This window comes from Suricata suricatta, chromosome 10 (assembly GCF_006229205.1).
Source record: "Suricata suricatta isolate VVHF042 chromosome 10, meerkat_22Aug2017_6uvM2_HiC, whole genome shotgun sequence".
NCBI classification, from domain to species: domain Eukaryota; kingdom Metazoa; phylum Chordata; class Mammalia; order Carnivora; family Herpestidae; genus Suricata; species Suricata suricatta.
Genome location: NC_043709.1, coordinates 56,055,378 through 56,072,593, shown reverse-complemented (window position 1 = coordinate 56,072,593; position 17,216 = coordinate 56,055,378). Strand labels below are relative to the sequence as shown.

General features: G+C 53.7%; 1 protein-coding gene and 1 long non-coding RNA gene across 12 annotated transcripts in view; one reads left to right on the top strand and one right to left on the bottom strand.

Annotated features, from left to right (window-relative positions):
• LOC115304287 overlaps positions 1 to 2,185 on the bottom strand; it is a 33,171-nt gene extending 30,986 nt beyond the window's left edge. For 3 of the 8 annotated variants that reach the window (XR_003914367.1, XR_003914365.1, XR_003914364.1), the window contains exons 1-2: positions 2,045 to 2,176; positions 1,724 to 1,824 (exon numbers count right to left, since the gene is read on the bottom strand). This is a non-coding gene — a long non-coding RNA (uncharacterized LOC115304287). Of the gene's footprint in view, positions 1 to 1,723; positions 1,825 to 2,044 lie in introns of all 8 variants that reach the window. The other 5 variants (XR_003914368.1, XR_003914362.1, XR_003914366.1 and 2 more) reach the window with 5 other exon arrangements.
• The window catches only part of LRP1 (LDL receptor related protein 1), an 80,280-nt gene that overhangs the window by 21,293 nt on the left and 41,771 nt on the right, over positions 1 to 17,216 (top strand). For 2 of the 4 annotated variants that reach the window (XM_029954413.1, XM_029954416.1), the window contains exons 7-20: positions 3,177 to 3,339; positions 3,419 to 3,641; positions 4,644 to 4,833; positions 5,326 to 5,469; positions 6,629 to 6,865; positions 8,058 to 8,238; positions 9,332 to 9,554; positions 10,587 to 10,788; positions 11,124 to 11,249; positions 13,465 to 13,605; positions 13,702 to 13,827; positions 14,297 to 14,413; positions 14,828 to 14,908; positions 16,495 to 16,662. In XM_029954413.1, coding sequence (XP_029810273.1) covers positions 3,177 to 3,339; positions 3,419 to 3,641; positions 4,644 to 4,833; positions 5,326 to 5,469; positions 6,629 to 6,865; positions 8,058 to 8,238; positions 9,332 to 9,554; positions 10,587 to 10,788; positions 11,124 to 11,249; positions 13,465 to 13,605; positions 13,702 to 13,827; positions 14,297 to 14,413; positions 14,828 to 14,908; positions 16,495 to 16,662 — 2,322 coding nt within the window. Of the gene's footprint in view, positions 1 to 2,154; positions 2,222 to 2,929; positions 3,085 to 3,176; positions 3,340 to 3,418; positions 3,642 to 4,643; positions 4,834 to 5,325; positions 5,470 to 6,628; positions 6,866 to 8,057; positions 8,239 to 9,331; positions 9,555 to 10,586; positions 10,789 to 11,123; positions 11,250 to 13,464; positions 13,606 to 13,701; positions 13,828 to 14,296; positions 14,414 to 14,827; positions 14,909 to 16,494; positions 16,663 to 17,216 lie in introns of those variants that run through there. The other 2 variants (XM_029954415.1, XM_029954414.1) reach the window with 2 other exon arrangements.

Below are 17,216 nucleotides of genomic sequence, written 5' to 3'. Positions count from 1 at the left end.
TTCCCACAACATAGCATTCCTCTCTTTGGGTTTACTTGAGATTCTTCTGTCATCAGGATTTGGGGCCTTTGTCTAGAGCCCCTCTGGAGGGTGCTCTGGGGTGGCTCAGCCCTGAGAAGGCTGGGCTGCAGGGGACAGCTGCCCTCTGACTGTGTGGGGCCAGAATGTTCAGGTCCTCTAGGATGAAACCCAGGACTTAACTTGCCCGCCACCCTCCCCATGCCATGAGACAAGGCAATAGCCCAGATACTGCCTGTAGGAGAACCCAGGAGGGAAGGTGCCCTCTCCCAATCTGAGCCCATCTGCCTACATTGGCCTTAGGTATGAGTGGCCAAGTGTATGTGTGTGTGTGAATATGTGTGCATGTGTGTAAGTTTGTGTGGTTGGGCGGGCAGAGGAATCTGGACTTTAGGAGAGAGGAAAATAATGTGGTGGAGGGGGGATGGATAACAAAGGATTTTTTGCTTGCGACTAATAGTCTCCAGCTGCAAAAATACCAAAGTGGAGGCAAGGCCGGGCTGGGGACTCCCGTTCTTGCCAACTCCTCACCGGCCTGCTGAGTGGGGCCGTGCCTGGCCTTTGGGAGGTGGAAGGGGAGACCGGCCAAGGGTAAATAATCTAGGGCAAGGACGATCCTTCTGCTTTCCTTCCCGGAATTGGCAGGGAACCCAGGCCAGGAGGGAGGCTCGAAGGTCAAATGCTTCCTGGGGCTTAGGGGGTGATTGTGTAGCTGCACCTGGGATGGGGGGCATCTGATCTCTTCATATTTCTTCCTCCCCACTTCTTGCTGAGAGAAGGGTGGATGGGGAGTAGGGGCAGGGTGTTGCCAGCCCAGAGCTGGGCAGTGACTCAGGGAAGCCTCAGGAAGTTAGAGAGAAGGACACAGCTGCACCAGCTGGTGCTGGGAAACCAGCTTCCAATGATGAAGCTCCTCTGCATGCCAGCAGCCCCCCGCCGTGCCTACCGAGTAAAGGGCACACAGCCCTATTTGCCTTTCAACCTGTTTGCCTTCCAACCTACTTGCCTGCTGACTGTCTGGTACTGCGGCAGGTCCTCCCCTCCCCCCGCCCCACACACACTGGTTTGGGACTTTGGGTTTCCTCTGGAGGCGGCCCAGCAGCATTCATTTTAATCTGTTTTCTCCGTGGTAACAGTGTGTGGGGCAGTGTGATTGCCTTATTCCAGCACTGGGCCCTCTTCCTGCATGGCCTGGGACCCACACTTCCCAGGCGGCTCTGCCCCCTCTTCGACTCTCGTCGGGATGCACCAGTCCTAGGAGCCCAGGGGAGCGAGTGGTTGGGTTTCGGGGGGCATCAGCAATCATAGGGGCAATGCCTCATCCCTGTGACTTCTTTCTCCAGTCATCCTCAAGTGAGGTTTAAAAGGGGGGACTTGAAGAGGAAACTGGTTTGATGAGAACCTCAAATTGGTTCCTGCCCTTCCTCCCCAGCCTAAGTCCTGTGACTGTGAGTCAGTCTCAGGGCCTGGCCAAGTTCCTTGGGAGCCATGTTCCTGTTCCCTTTGCCCCCCACCCCCACCCACTGTCAGAAAGTAGCCTCTGAATCCCTGTGGGGCAGGGGAAGGATTAGGGAAGGGTTGAGCAGAGCACCTAGTCATTATACCTATAGCTCTGTGGGGATACAATTATCCCTACTGGGTTTGAGTGTGGGTAGTGTGGGGGGGTAAAGTTCAGCCAAAGGCAAGTGGTCCAGAGATCTCTTACCTATTGAAATTGGTGGAGGTGGAGTGCAAGACAGGTGTTCCGAGGAGTCACTGTCTTAGGAGATTCCCAGTTTACAAGAGGCATCACCGCTGGTGTGGTAGCTGGAGGAGACAGTAAATGGATGGGAGCCAGTGGGCCCTGGAGAGGAGGTGCCTAGAGAAGACCACCAGGTGTCCCTGTCTCCAGACTTCCTGCCTCCAGAATTCCCACTGCCTTGCCCCACCCCTACCCTCTTCCATCCTTGTTAGCCTCTTCCATCTCCTCCAGAGATGGCATAGACTGAATGTGGGCACCTGGTCTCCATCCTCCTCCCCTACTCACCTTTCTGAAGTTCCCCTTCTTTCTGAACCATGCCTCAGTTTACCTTCAGAGTCCTTTCATGGCCTTCCTCCTATGTTCTCTGTCCTCCAGCCCTATAGCTTATTCTCTGCTCCTTCCTACCCTCCCTAGGACATGAGGAAATTGAGCAATAGGGACATTGAAGAAACAGGAACAAGGGTGAGTAGAGGAAGTTTGGCCTATGTCGCTGGTTCCAATCTTTTGACACCATGGGCCTTCCCTTTTCCATCTCTATGGGCACCGTATTTTGACATACTTTTCTCGCAGATTGAATTTATTGATGGTGTGCCCTGCTTTTCAATTAAAAAAATTTCTTTAATGTTTATTTATTATTGAGAAACAGAGAGGTACAGAGCATGAGCATGGGAGGGGCAGAGAGAGGGGGAGACAGAATCTGAAGACAGGCTCCAGGCTCTGAGCTGTCAGCACAGAGCCCAATGTGGGACTCAAACTCACAAATCGCAAGATCATGACCTGAGCCGAAGTCGGACACTTAACTGACTGAGCCACCCAGGCTCCCCCCTGCTTTTCCATGTTTAAGAGTCATGCAATATGTAGTGTTTGGTCAGTGCCCTGGCTAGCATGAGATACCCTGACTTACCATATAAAATTGATAAAAGTCCAGCCAACCTCGAAGATGTGTGATGTTTTAGTTAGCATGAGTGCTGGTGTCTCAAGTAAATGCATATTTAAAAACATCGGATAAGCTAGTGGACCTGTCATCAATGCCTTTTAGTACCTCAAGAAGATGGTCCTGCTCAAGGAAGTTCTAGAGTTGGGGAAGTTTGTCCATCAACGAAACAGCCAATGCTTACCCAGTGCCTCCTGTGTGCTGGCTTTGAACTTGGTGTGCAGAGCAGGGTTCTGTGGGAGGATACTCAGACATTTCACTTTGGAGAGGCCACATAGGTAGAAAGATGGCAAAGAATTCAAGACAAAATGTGCCCTTGCCAATGACTCCTGTAGAACTTCAGAGAGGAGAGACAGCTGTTGCTTACATGGTGGAGATTGTCCCAGAGGAGGTGGGCTTCCGGGGGCGGGTTCTGTGCTCACAAGGGGTGGGCATGTCTGTAGGTGGGCCTCCCCCCATAGCTCTTTCATTCACACTTTTCAGATGTGGAACAGATGGCCATCGACTGGCTGACGGGCAACTTCTACTTTGTGGATGACATCGATGATAGGATCTTTGTCTGCAACCGAAACGGGGACACATGTGTCACCTTGCTGGACCTGGAGCTCTACAACCCCAAGGGCATTGCCCTGGACCCTGCCATGGGGTGAGGGGCAGACAGAGGCTGTGGTGGAAGGGAGAGTGTTCCATGTCCACAACGCAGCTAACGTGCCCTCTGCCCACAGGAAGGTGTTCTTCACTGACTATGGGCAGATCCCAAAGGTGGAGCGCTGCGACATGGATGGGCAGAACCGCACCAAGCTGGTCGATAGCAAGATTGTGTTTCCTCACGGCATCACGCTGGACCTGGTCAGCCGCCTCGTCTACTGGGCTGATGCTTACCTGGACTACATTGAGGTGGTAGACTACGAGGGCAAGGGCCGGCAGACCATCATCCAGGGCATTCTGGTGAGCGGGAAGCTCTTGCGGGGGAGCCATCCGCTAGACCTCCCAGTGAGAGGGAGGACAGTGTGGGACAGTCTCTCTGGTGGGAGGCGGGGTGGACATGGAGATGATGTGGCTTCCGCTCTGGTGGAAACAGTCATTTTAGACACACCTTTTACTTACTTCCCTTTTCTCACTTGATCCTTACAACAACCCCTGGGAGAGAGATAGGCTGGTGTCTTAGTTCACTTTTGGTGGATGAAAAAAAGAAAGGTTCAAAGAGGTTAAGTGACTTGCCTGAAGTTACACAGTTGAGAAATAGCACTGGAACCGTCTAGAGCCTTTCCAACTGAGAGGTGGCACCCCCAATATGGGATAATTAGGGTAACCAATCATCCCTGTTTGTTTGGGGCTGTCCCAGTGTTAGTCTGGGAAGTCCCATAAACCAGTAAATGCCTTTGTCTTGGACAGTTGATTACTTTGGATAAGTTATATGGGAAGCAAGGGCTGTTACCAGGCTTCCTTGAGACAAGTCTACCGTCTCAAATTCCTAAAGCTGGGGCTGGAGTTGAGCTAAGAATGTTCTCTGTGGACAGAGTTTAGGGCCCAGCTACAGTTCAGTCCAAAATCGTTCCATCATCTGCTGTGTACCTGAATCTGTGGGGGACATTGTTCCTGCCCTCAAAGTGTTTGAGCAGAGTGGATGGGGTAAGTCCACAAATCACCAGACAGGGGATAATAGCCAGAGAGATGGAATGTGAAAGGAGAGTCTTTGTCTGGTTGGAAGATCCCAGAAGCTCTACAAAGAAATGCTCTGTGAAGGATAAGTGGAGTTTTGACAAGCAAAGATCTCAAAAGCAAGAAAGTCCAGCCAGAGGATGCAGGAGTAAAACATGGAGTTAGACAGCCATGGAACGAACTGGGGAGTGCAAATAGTGAAATCTGAATGGGAAGACAAGGGGCTCTCCAGGGTCAAAGTGAGGATTCCCTTCTCTCACATTGACTGTTTCTGCTTGCCCATCTCAGATTGAACATCTGTATGGCCTGACCGTGTTTGAGAATTATCTCTATGCCACCAACTCGGACAATGCCAACGCCCAGCAGAAGACGAGTGTGATCCGAGTGAATCGATTCAACAGTACTGACTACCAGGTCGTCACCCGTGTGGACAAGGGTGGTGCCCTCCATATCTACCACCAGCGGCGTCAGCCCCGAGGTGGGTGGGGCTCCGCAGCCCCTCTGTGGACCGTCCTATGGGAATCCCTGGTTCTCTCATATCATGCCTACTGGGGAGGTAGCCATCCACCCTGGACTACCTCCCCTGTCCCCTCAGATTCTCCTGCCAGCCCCTTCCTGCCCCTCAGCCTCCAGATCCCACCTCCCTGGAGCCCCTGCCCCCCACTCTGCTCAGATTATAGGTTGCTCCTCCGAGTTCCCTAGCCTGTTTAGAGTAGAAGCACCTGACCATAGACAATGGCATGACCTTCTCTCCTAATCACAGAAGCCCCCACCTGAGCATCTGAGGGCTAAGTTGTGATGGGGCAGAGAAATCCTAGTCCTGTGGTTTCTGAATCTTCAAATGGGACAATAGGCATAAAGACCACAGCAGGGGGGTGCCTGGCTGGTTCCGTTCGTGGGACATGTGGCTCTTGATCTCAGGGCACGGGGCCTCTGAAGGGTCCTGACCAGCTCTCTCCCCTGCCTGCAGTGAGGAGCCACGCCTGTGAGAATGACCAGTTTGGGAAGCCAGGTGGCTGCTCCGACATCTGCCTGCTGGCCAACAGCCACAAGGCACGGACCTGCCGCTGCCGCTCTGGCTTCAGCCTGGGCAGTGATGGGAAGTCATGCAAGAGTGAGTGACAGAGAAGGGCATGTGTGCCTGCTGGGATGGGGTGGGGCGGTGTCCTTCTCTGCCTCCCTACAGCCTGGCTGTTTCCGTCTGAGATGCAGAGAAATGAAGGAATTTACCCAACACTTTGCCTATAGTGAGGGGCATAGAAGGAATTTGAGCCCACATCCGAGACCATGGCTTTTCCCACTACCTACTTGGGATCCATAGAAGACTGTCAACTGGCCCATTCAATTAATTTGTTCATTTGTTTCACTCAACAAATATCTAGTGTGCATGTACTAGGTGTCTGGCACTGTCCTGGCAATGAGGATTCAGCAGTGACAAGATAGATGCCTTCTCTGTCTTCCAGAGCTTGTAGTCTGGCAGAGGAGACAGACAAATAAAAATAACTTTGGGTGGTACCTGGTGTTAGGAAGAAAATAGAGTGGAGCATAGACTTGCTGATGACGTTGAGGGCTCCAGGTCAGACAGAGTGGTCAGGGAAGGCTTGTCTGTGGAGGTAGGAGTTGAGCCAAGCTCTCTATGAAGTGAGGAGTTGGATCACGTGACAACCTGAAGGCAGAGCTCCCTGGCAGAGGAAATCTACAGTGCCAGGCTCCAAGGCTGAGAACGGCACAGTGTGAGTGAGGGGAGACAGGAAGGAGAGGTTGGATGGGATTCTAAATGGGATGAGGAGCTCTTGGTGACTTTCCAGCAGAGAAGTGACACGATGTGCTTCACATTTGTAAAAAGATCATGCTGGCTGGCCGCTGGGTGGAGGATGGACAGCAGGGAAGTGGCAGGAGGCTACTGCTGCCCTGTAAGCAAGAAGTGATGTGGCTGTGGCTTAGATAAGGGTAATAGCAGAAGTGGTCCAAAGTGATCAGATTCCAGTCAGATTCAGTGGGCCCTTAACTGAAAACATGCTACTTGTTCCTCTTGCTGCAATTCCCACCCCCAGAGTGCATCAGCAACCCCCCGGGTCCTGTCCCCTGGGCTTTAGATGTTTATGTGTCTGTCCATGTGGCCCAGACCCCCTGCCACACCCATATCCCCTGATCCAGGAGAGCTGGAGCTTTGCAGCCCCTTGGGCCATGGTCCCAGAGACTGGGGGGTAGTCGTCTGTGTGTGTGTACACACATGTACCTAACTTTGTGTCCCCCCCTTGTGCCTGCCCTAGAGCCAGAACATGAGCTGTTTCTTGTGTATGGCAAGGGCCGGCCAGGCATCATCCGGGGCATGGATATGGGGGCCAAAGTCCCAGACGAACACATGATCCCCATTGAGAACCTCATGAACCCCCGGGCCTTGGACTTCCATGCTGAAACTGGCTTCATCTACTTTGCTGACACCACCAGCTACCTCATTGGCCGCCAGAAGATCGATGGCACTGAGCGGGAGACTATCCTGAAGGATGGTAAGGGCCCCCAATGTGGGAGGTGTACAGACACAATCCCTGAGAGACACCCACCTGGGGCAGGAAGCAATTTGAAGCCTGGGCATCGGTTTCTCAGTGCCTTATCGTCATTGAGAGTCCCCTACTGACTGGCTCACCGGGCTGGTTGGCATGGAGATGAGGGGATAGACAGAGTGACCCCTGTGTGACCCCCTTCTTGGCTGAGCCGAAAAGAGGCAGGAGGATGGATGGTTAGGCGGCATGGGCTGTCCTTGCCAACCTTGGGAAAACTCGGGGTCTCTCTGCCGTTGGCTCTGAGCCCCAGAGCTGCACACAGTACACTGCCCACGAGAGTCCTGAGGCCTTGAATAGGAGCAGGCATACCAGCACATGATTGCACACGGAAGGGCTGTGCGACCAGACCTCATGGCCACCGGAGCTGCGTGTTTACTTGTCCCCAGAAGAGTATGTTTTGTGCACTGAATTCAGTTTTTCCCCCTGAGCTGCTCGGGCAGGTCACTGTACGTTGTCTTTGAATATCCATCTGCGCAGAGACTCTGAGCTCCTGAGTTCTGCCCTGTTCCTGCCGGGTGTTAGGAATTCCCGCACTTGGGCGCCCAGGACAGGGCTCCCTAATCTAGCTGACGCCAGTGAGCACTCCCTGTCCCCCCACCCCCCTTCAGCTCACAGAACCTCAGCAGTCAGCAATCATAAGACTTTGGGGAAATCAAAAGTAACTCATCAGGAAAAGATTGGGGTTCCCTATACCAAGGGAACTGCTATTTAAGCTTGAGATGAAGCCTTTGGCTTAGTGAAGAGTCACTTCCTAATTTATTCATTTTGTTAGCTCAGGATTTTTAGGCCTGGGATGTTGTGTCACACTTGCGCGCAGAGCCACATGTGAATTGCTCCAGCTCATCGAAGCTCAGGCTCAGACATGCCCTCACATGACAGCTTGCATTTACCACGTAGGTTTACAGGCTGCCATGGACATTTTTCAGAGACCCTGTGCCTCAACACAGACGCCACTACACAGTCTCCCTGGCTCTTTCTTCCAATATCCCACCCGGTCCCACCCACCCTCTAGGACACAGGGTGCTCCCTGCAGTCCCTGCCAGTCAGGTTGCTTAGAGGCATGTGTAGCCTAAGGGTCAGAGGCAGGCAGTCTTGAACATCCTTTGAGGCTTTCCATTGCCCCCTTCGCTCCCTGCAGGTATCCACAATGTAGAGGGTGTGGCTGTGGACTGGATGGGGGACAATTTGTATTGGACGGATGATGGACCCAAGAAGACCATCAGCGTGGCCAGGCTGGAGAAGGCTGCTCAGACCCGCAAGACCTTAATCGAGGGCAAAATGACACACCCCAGGGCCATTGTGGTGGATCCGCTCAATGGGTGAGTCTTCCCAGGGCCTTGGGGTAGGAGGAGCCAGAAACTGTGGGTCTCAGAACTGGGAAGTGAGACAGAGTGAATGGGGAAGGCAGCCCTAGTGGGGTGCTGAGGCAGGAATCAGAGACTGAATGGGGAAAAGTTGCCCCATCCTCAGGATAATGGGAGTGATGTCTCACACACATACACAGAGATCTGGTCCTGTCACTCTCAACTCAGAGCCCTCCACCGGCTCCCTTTGCCCTTGGAGTGAGACCATATTCCTTATCAGGCCTGGGGTCTTACAGAATCTGCTTTCATCTCCTTTGACCTCATCTGCACCTCTCTTCTGCTCTTGGAAACTCTGTCCCCACTGCCTGCTGTCTGTTCCTCAGACACCCCAGCTCTTCCTGGCTCAAGGCTTTTGCTCTGGAAGTGCCTTTGCTGCAGCTCGCAGGCATTTGCAGATCTAGTGCCTGTCATCATTCACGCCTAGGCCTCAAATGCCACCTCCTCAGAGAGGCTTTCTCCACCTGATGCCCAGTCTACTCTTTATATCATCACCATGCTTCATTTTTTTAAAATGTTTTTATTTATTTTTGAGAGAGAAAGAGACAGCATGAGCAGGGGAGGGTCAGAGAGAGAGGGAGACACAGAATCCAAAGACAGGCTCCAGATTCTGAGCTGTCAGCACAGAGCCTAATGCAGGGCTCAAACCCCCGAACTGGGAGATCATGACGTGAGCCAAAGTCGGACACTTAACCAACTGAGCCACCCAGGCACCCTTCATCACTGTGCTTTGTGTCCTTCCTGGGTTTTCTCAATCTCCAATGTGTGTGACCTTCCAGTTGACTTGTTTCTTGTCTGTACCCCTGGGTAGGATCTCCAGCAGAGCAGGAGCCTTGTCTACCTTGCTCTCCACTGGGTCCCTGACTCACAGTAGGCACTCAACAAATATTTGTTGAATCAAGGAATGAAGGAAGGAAATGTGGGAGCTAGGGTTGAGCAGGAAGGAAGCCCCCTGGGAGGGGCTCTGGCATAGCACACGTGGATTGGGATCACACGGGAGGCTGCTGATGGCAGGGTAGCCCGTGTGGTGCTGACCAGTCACTGCCCACAGGTGGATGTACTGGACAGACTGGGAGGAGGACCCCAAGGACAGTCGACGAGGGCGGCTGGAGAGGGCCTGGATGGACGGCTCACACCGAGACATCTTTGTCACCTCTAAGACAGTGCTTTGGCCCAATGGGCTGAGCCTGGACATCCCAGCTGGGCGCCTTTACTGGGTGGATGCCTTCTATGACCGCATTGAGACCATAATGCTCAATGGCACAGACCGGAAGGTGGGCAGGCATGCACCTGTGTGGGAGTGTTCATGTGTGTGCTGCTAGACCACATTTGTGAGCGGATGAAGCTTTTTATGTGTGAGTGTGCGACCCTTTCTGTATCCAGGTCTGTGTGCTTTGTGCATGTTTACCTACGTACCTATGTACGTATGTGCACATCTGTGTGCTGTGTGTCTTACATGTTGTCTGTGGGCTTGATGCTTATGTGCACGCCTGGGTGTACACTTTGTGTGCACCTCGGCATGTTTGTGCTCACACACAGAGCACACTTCAGTGTGTGCCTGCTGTGTTCTCCTCTGTTCGAGTGCAGGATGCCAAGAGATGGCATATACGTGCGCTTTTTCATTCGGGTGGCCATGTGTTTTGTGTCATGTGCATACTAGGTGTGGAGACTGAGCCCTTTCATAATATATGAGGCCCTGTATGATATGGTCCCCGACTGTCTCTGTGGTCTTATCCCTGCCCCTGTTCCCTGTATCCCAATATTTGAACAAGCAACAGTACACAGCTTGGAAGTCCCAGCGCACAGCGTATCAGGTGCTGCTTATGCAGTTTTCTGCCTCCACCCCCACTCGTCCTCACCCGGCACAGGGCTCAGGGGCCACCTCCTCTGGGATGTTTTCTCCAGACCCCCTCCATGAGACACACACAGTCTTTTCCATACTACAGCTTGGCCCTTCATAGATCCTGGCAAGTGTTTGTTGAAGAAATGAAAGGATGAATTCTGGCTCTGTGTGTGTGTGTGTGTGTGTGTGTGTGTGTATGTGTGTGTGTGTGTGTACATGCGCATGCACACACACATGTGTTAGAGGAATATGAATGGATACAAGGGAGGACAATGTGGACAAGTTCGTCTAGCACCTCACTATGTGCAAAGCTGTCACCCTCAGGGGCTCCCAGGCTAATGGGGGAAACAAGACCCATACCCAGGACATGGACAAATGAGTAAACAAAATGGTGATGCCCCTGGGCCTTCCTTGGGCACCCCCTTTGTCTGTAGCTCCTCAGTAACCTCCCCTCAATTCTTAGATTGTATATGAGGGTCCTGAGCTGAACCACGCCTTTGGCCTATGTCACCATGGCAACTACCTCTTCTGGACCGAGTACCGCAGTGGCAGTGTTTACCGCTTAGAACGGGGCACAGGTGGTGCACCCCCGACCGTGACCCTTCTGCGCAGCGAGCGGCCCCCCATCTTTGAGATCCGCATGTATGATGCCCAGCAGCAGCAAGGTACCCCCTGGGGCTGGGGCCAGTGATAGGGTGGGACCTAGATGGAGGGGTGAGGCTACTCTGGGGAGGGGGAGGGGAGAAAGCCCAACTTTTGAGGCTCTCAAGAAGAGAGACCCCAACCCAGGGTGACTTTGTCTCCCCATCTCCTCCCTGCCCCATGCCTACGTGTTCTCTTCTTCAACATGCCCATTGTCTTCTAACCACGTCCTCTCTTTCTCACTCCTCTTGTCAATGTATCTTCTCCCTGTCCTCTCATCTCTCTCTGGCCTCTGCTGACTCTGTGACAACCCATCCCCTCTCCTTCCCCGGCCCGTCCCTTGTCCCCTCCTTTGCAGTGGGTACCAACAAATGCCGGGTGAACAACGGTGGCTGCAGCAGCCTGTGCCTGGCCACCCCCGGGAGCCGCCAGTGTGCCTGTGCAGAGGACCAGGTGTTAGACACAGACGGCGTCACCTGTTTGGGTATGAGACGACCAGCCGGGGTGGGTGGCCTGACAGTGGTCCTCTAGCAGGAGGGGCCACCACGTCCAATCAGAGATAAAGGAGGCAGAGAGGGTCCCGTGGGGGTAACAGGAGGCAAGGGCTGGGGAGACAGCAGGCTCTGGGGGCCAGGAGGGGGTTTAGGGAGGATGGGGGGCTGGGAAGAGTTTGGGAAGGCACAAAGATTAGGGGAAACCGAATGATGATCAGAACAGCTGTGGAAAGAGGGAACTATCCTTTTACATTTGTCTCCTCTTGATTTAAGTAATATAACAACAGTTCTAAATGTTGGAAATTAGAGAAGAGACAAAATGCCCCCACCCTACCAACAGACACCACGGTATTGTCAGCATTGTGGGGAAGTGAGCACCACCTTTTTAGGGCCAGGTGGGTTACACAGTTGGTTTTCTGTAGCTGAGATCATACTGTACATAAAATGTTTTCCGCCCTTTGGGGCTCATATGTGTCACAGCATTTTCTGTGTTATTGTTGCATTATTTTAAATAGCCTCTTTTTAAGTAAAAGTAGGTCAGGCTCATTGTAAAAAATAAATATATAAAAACAGGAGAAAGTACAAGTTACCCCAATTACCACCACCCATGGATGTCACTCTTACTGTTTGAAGGGACACCCTCCCAAACATGTCTCTACACATTTCCCTTTGCTTTCCTGTTACTCATGCTCTTCTGTTTTCTGCTTTTGTCACTCAACAGTAGGTCATAGATACATAAGCAGAATTTTTAATGGCTGAAATATATTTCATTAGTGAACGTTCCATAACTTTCTCAACCATTTCTCTACCATAGGACGTTTAGGTTGTTTCTTTTGTTATAATCACAGCTAACATTCATTTATGGAGCACAGACCAGATACTAACACATGATTATAAACACTTCCCAGGCAGTAACTTGTTTACTCCTTAAAATATTACTGCAGGGAAAGTATTTTTATTATCCCCAATTTACAGAAGAAGAAAATGAGGCCCAGAGTTATAACGGGGATTTGAACCCAGGGAATCTGACCCAGCACCCATTTTTTTTTATCATTTGCTTTGCTATTATTTCCCATATCTTCCTTCCTTCCCATATTGTGGATGGTCTCCTTAAGATAGAATCCCAGAAATGAAAATGGGTCAGTGGGGCCTTAACAGACAGCCAGGAATGAGTGACTAAGGCCAGGTGGGGGGCAAAAGCGTTGGTGGAGAGGAGAACTGAGTAGCCAGGGAAATGGAAGGGTCCGCACGGATGGTAAAATCACCAAGAATTAAAGCAGAAGAAATTTGGGGGAAAGTAACACTAAGCCAGGAGCTAAAAACCCTTAAGAATGATGGGGAGTGGCCTGGAGGCCCGAAGAAGTAGGGGTTGTTGTAGTCAATAACATGAAAGGCAGAGCTGATTTTTCAGAAAGGAGAGCAGAACAGTCTCAAAGCGGTTGCAAGGAGCAAGATGACACACATCAAGGCCCAGTGGTCCAGGGCCACAGGAGAGAAAATAGGCACCCATAGGACACACAGAAGCTTTAGGGATTAGAGCAGGAATGAGAATTGGACAGGTCAGAAGGACTGCAAGCAAAGCTTAGGGTGCGGAGACAGGAGCCGACACGGGAGTGCTGGGCTTCTCCCTGTTACTGATGCAAACGCAGGCAAAGCACAAAGTGATTTTACTGCTGAGTGCTCAAGGCAGTCAGGGGGGCGAGGTGGCAGTGTTGGAGGTGGGAGGGTGGAGCCTACAGAGTTCTGGGGCCTGCTTTCACTCCTGCTGGTGGAGTTTATGTATCTGTGAAGGAAAACATCCAGGGACCACGACAGGGCTCCGGGAGGTGGCGGGGGGTGGGGAGGGTCGGGGTCCCAGAAGTGACTTCCAAGAAGCAGTTTGCGGAGGATAGGAAGCTGGTGAAGAGTGGTCTTCTCAGAAAGGACAAAAGGAAGGGGTGGGGGGCTCTAGACTCTCTGGGAAGCTGCTTCTTCTCGAGCCATACCTGAGTACTCAAAGTATTCAAGTAAACATCACCCTTGTGGCTTGAGAAGGAGCTGTGGTTTCCATCCTGATTATTTGTTCGTGAAGAATCACACCCTACGAGAGATTGCTGCCTGCATATTATTTAAAATAATACAACAGGCAAATGTGGCACAGAGAGCAGAGCACCTGTCCCATGACCTGTGTCTGACTTTCCCCCCACAACTCTGTGGTGCCCACAGCGAACCCATCCTACGTGCCCCCACCCCAGTGCCAGCCAGGCGAGTTCGCCTGTGCCAACAGCCGCTGCATCCAGGAGCGCTGGAAGTGTGACGGGGACAACGACTGTCTGGACAACAGTGACGAGGCCCCGGCCCTCTGCCGTGAGTCGCCCACCCCTCTCAGATGACTGCAGGGCGGCAGGTGGAGAGAGCTGGGCCCCGCCCCTCTCACTGACCCCTGAACTCCCCACTCCCCAGATCAGCACACCTGCCCCTCGGACAGGTTCAAGTGTGAGAACAACCGGTGCATCCCCAACCGCTGGCTCTGTGACGGGGACAACGACTGTGGGAACAGTGAAGACGAGTCCAACGCCACTTGTTCAGGTGTGGGGTTGGGGTGGGCCGCACTGGGCACCACTGAGGCAGGGAGGCCGGGGCGGGGGACAGCCAGGCTTGGGAAGACAGAGTGGCCTCGGGAGAGAAAGGAGCACAGGTATTGGGGCAGAGAGGACAGGACCCTGAGCGGGAGGAGAGGAGTACTCTCCCTTCCCCAGGAGAATGGGGTTGGCTGGGAGGATTGAGCCGGGGGTGGCGGGGACAGAGCACAGCTCCAGATTGGAGACAGGAGCAAGACTGGGTGGATCTCCTCCTTGGAGGAAAACAGAGACCCCATCAGAGATGGGGTAAAGCATATGCAGGGGTCAGACCACATAGATGGCTTTAAACTTCTCTCAGAGAAATTGTGTTGAGACCCTTGGGAGGACTCCCTGATAGGCAGAGAATAGGAGGAAAGAACGGGAAATTAAGAGAGGAGGGTGAGCCTACGAACTCCCGTGCCCATCGCTGTCCCCAGCTCGCACCTGCCCACCCAACCAGTTCTCCTGTGCCAGTGGCCGCTGCATCCCCATCTCCTGGACGTGTGATCTGGACGATGACTGTGGGGACCGCTCCGATGAGTCTGCCTCGTGTGGTAAGGGGACTAGCAGGGAGGCTGGGCTGGCCCGGGGGACGGGGAGCCCATCAGAATGTGCCCTGGGGTGGGGGGGTACTGAACCTTAGTCTCTGGGTGGCCTTGAGCAAGTTCTTTCATATCCAAAGCCTGTGTGAGTTTTGTCTGCAAAATGAGGATAATAAGAGCACCCACGTCCCTGTGCTCTCAGCACAGGGCCAGTGGTGGGTAACTGAAAGCCTGACAAAGGGATGCTCAGAGGAATGGGGATGAATGAGCAGAGCTTCAGGCTGGATCCCCACCACGTGGCTTTCCCAGCCCTGTCTGACTGACCTCCAGCTGCTTGTTCTAGGAGGGACCCTGCACCCACCAGCTGGGTGCTATGAGTCTGTATAATCTTGAGGGCACTACTCAGCTGCTCTTTCTTCCTGACAGCCTATCCCACCTGCTTCCCCCTGACTCAGTTTACCTGCAACAATGGCAGATGCATCAACATCAACTGGCGATGTGACAATGGTAAGAGCTTGCCCCCTTTAGCCTGCCCTGATTCCTAGGAAAGCTAAAAGCCGCAGCCAGGCCCCGGGTGGGAGGTAAAGGGGTCTTAGAACCAAGCAGGAGCTTCCCTCCATTGCACTAAAGCCCCACTGGGTTGGCTGGGAGAAATGAAGACAAGCCAGAAATGCCATGGGGGAACTAGTGTGGACGGAGGGGAAACCCTCCCGGTCACCTCACCTGCCAGTACCATTCCTCCCCAGACAGGGCCTGAGCTGCCCAGTCTTGGCCAGAGGCTTGGGGGCCAGGGAGAAATGAGTGAGAAAGGCTAGAGGGGCAGAGCAAGGAGAGCCCAGTGCCCAGCTCCCTTCTCCCCACAAACCCCGTCTCCTGGGGTCCTTGGTACACCCTCCAGGCTCCGCCTTCAGGCTCGGAGCCCACCTGGCGGTCAGCCACGGACCAGGTGATGTCAGCCCTGAGCCACGGGGGCCAGTGCATCGTCATGTGTGTGCCGTCTCAGGGCTGTGGCTGTGTCTGTGTGTTGTGCCGTGTTGCACCGGAGGCTCCAGCCCTGGCTGATGTGTGAGAGTATGTGTCGGGTCAACACCACGTTGCCCCTCATCTCTGCTGTGTCTCGTGTGCCAATGGTTGCCCCGGCGCTTTCTGTGTTTCAGAGAAGGATTGTGGGGACGGCTCTGACGAAAAGACCTGTCCTGAGCCTGCCGGTCAGTGCATAGAAGCACATGCACCATCACCCCAGAGTCCCAGCTGGCCTTGGGCCGCCTCTCAGGACCCCCAGGCATCTCCCCTCTCCAGAACTCCAGGATGTGAAGGGAAAGAGAGAAAGGAGAGAGGAGGCAACAGAGAGAGAAAGACAGTGGAAAGGAAAGAAGAGGGGAGAGGACAGAGAAGTGGGGACAAAAAGACCAAGACACAGAGGGGAGGAGAGAGAATCAACTCCAGGTGGAAAAGAGGCAGGAACATACCGCAAGGGGGAAAGCTGTACCCCAACCTTCTCACGTGTGCTGAAAATGTGGAGCGAAGTCCAGGGGCCCCTCTCCCACAAGGCCTAGAGAGCAGGACGTTCATTCAGTCACCCTCAGATGCCATCCAGGAGGCCCCCGAGGCTTCCCTGCTGCAGGCAGTGCCCCTTGTGAGTGGGGTGGCCACAGCATGGGACGCAGAAGTGGCCAAGCTCAGGGCGGGCCTCACAGGCCCTTCCCTCCCCCACAGGGCAGCCTCACCTCCACGCCACCCACCTTTCCTCCCTCCCTTGCCTTTTCCCTCAAAGCAAACAGACCCCTGTTCCCACACCCTGCCAAAATGAGATGGAAAGGAACGTGTCCAGTCCCCCAGCCACCGCCCTCCGAAACTCAGGGAAGGGCCCTCCCGGAGCCCACCTCTCCTCTCCCCGCCCCCTGCGTGGGCCATGGTGCATGCTGCAATCTATGCAGTTTCTGTGTCTTTTCTGTTTGTTATTTTCTCAGTGGGGGCGGGGGGGCGGGCCAAGGGTGGGAATGGGGAGAGGGGTGTGGGGGCCCCAAGCTGGAGTCACAAAGAAGGCCGCTTGCTGACCTGCTCGCCTCTCCCTTTCTTGCCTTCCCACTCAGACAACGACTGTGGGGATAACAGTGATGAGGCCGGCTGCAGCCACTCCTGCTCCAGCACTCAGTTCAAGTGTAACAGCGGGCGCTGCATCCCCGAGCACTGGACCTGTGACGGAGACAACGACTGTGGGGACTACAGCGACGAGACACACGCCAACTGCACCAATCAGGGTGGGTGCCTGGGGGCCAGCAGGCGGGGCGAGGCCATCTCACGCCAGTCACTTAGCCATCCCTCTGTCCCTCCATCCACCCCGTTCTGTGCTGCAGCCATCTGGGGACCAGAGATAACCCAGACATGGCTCTTATCCTCAGGAGGTGCCTGTCGTGCGGGAGAGAGACATTGTCAACAAACCTTCGTCACACACTGTTAAGATTATGGGCTTTGCAGTTGGGTGGCCTTGGGTTTGAGCTCCAGCTCTGTAACTTACTATCTGGGTGGCCTTGAGCAAATTGCTTCATCTCTGTGGGCCTCTGTGAGTTTCATCTGCAAAGTGGGGATAATAATAGCACCCACATCACAGCGCTGATGTGGGGGTTCAGTGAGATCATGCACAAAAAGCATTCAGCACACAGCCTGTGCTTCAGAGCTGGTAGCTTGAAAAAGGGCTGTTGGCGGGGTGGGGGTGGGGTGCTGGTAAGGATGAATGAGCACAGTGGGGACCGAAGGAGAGACGGACTGGCCCTGTGAGCACCCTCAGTGCCCAAGCCTCCAGGGCCCAGCTACG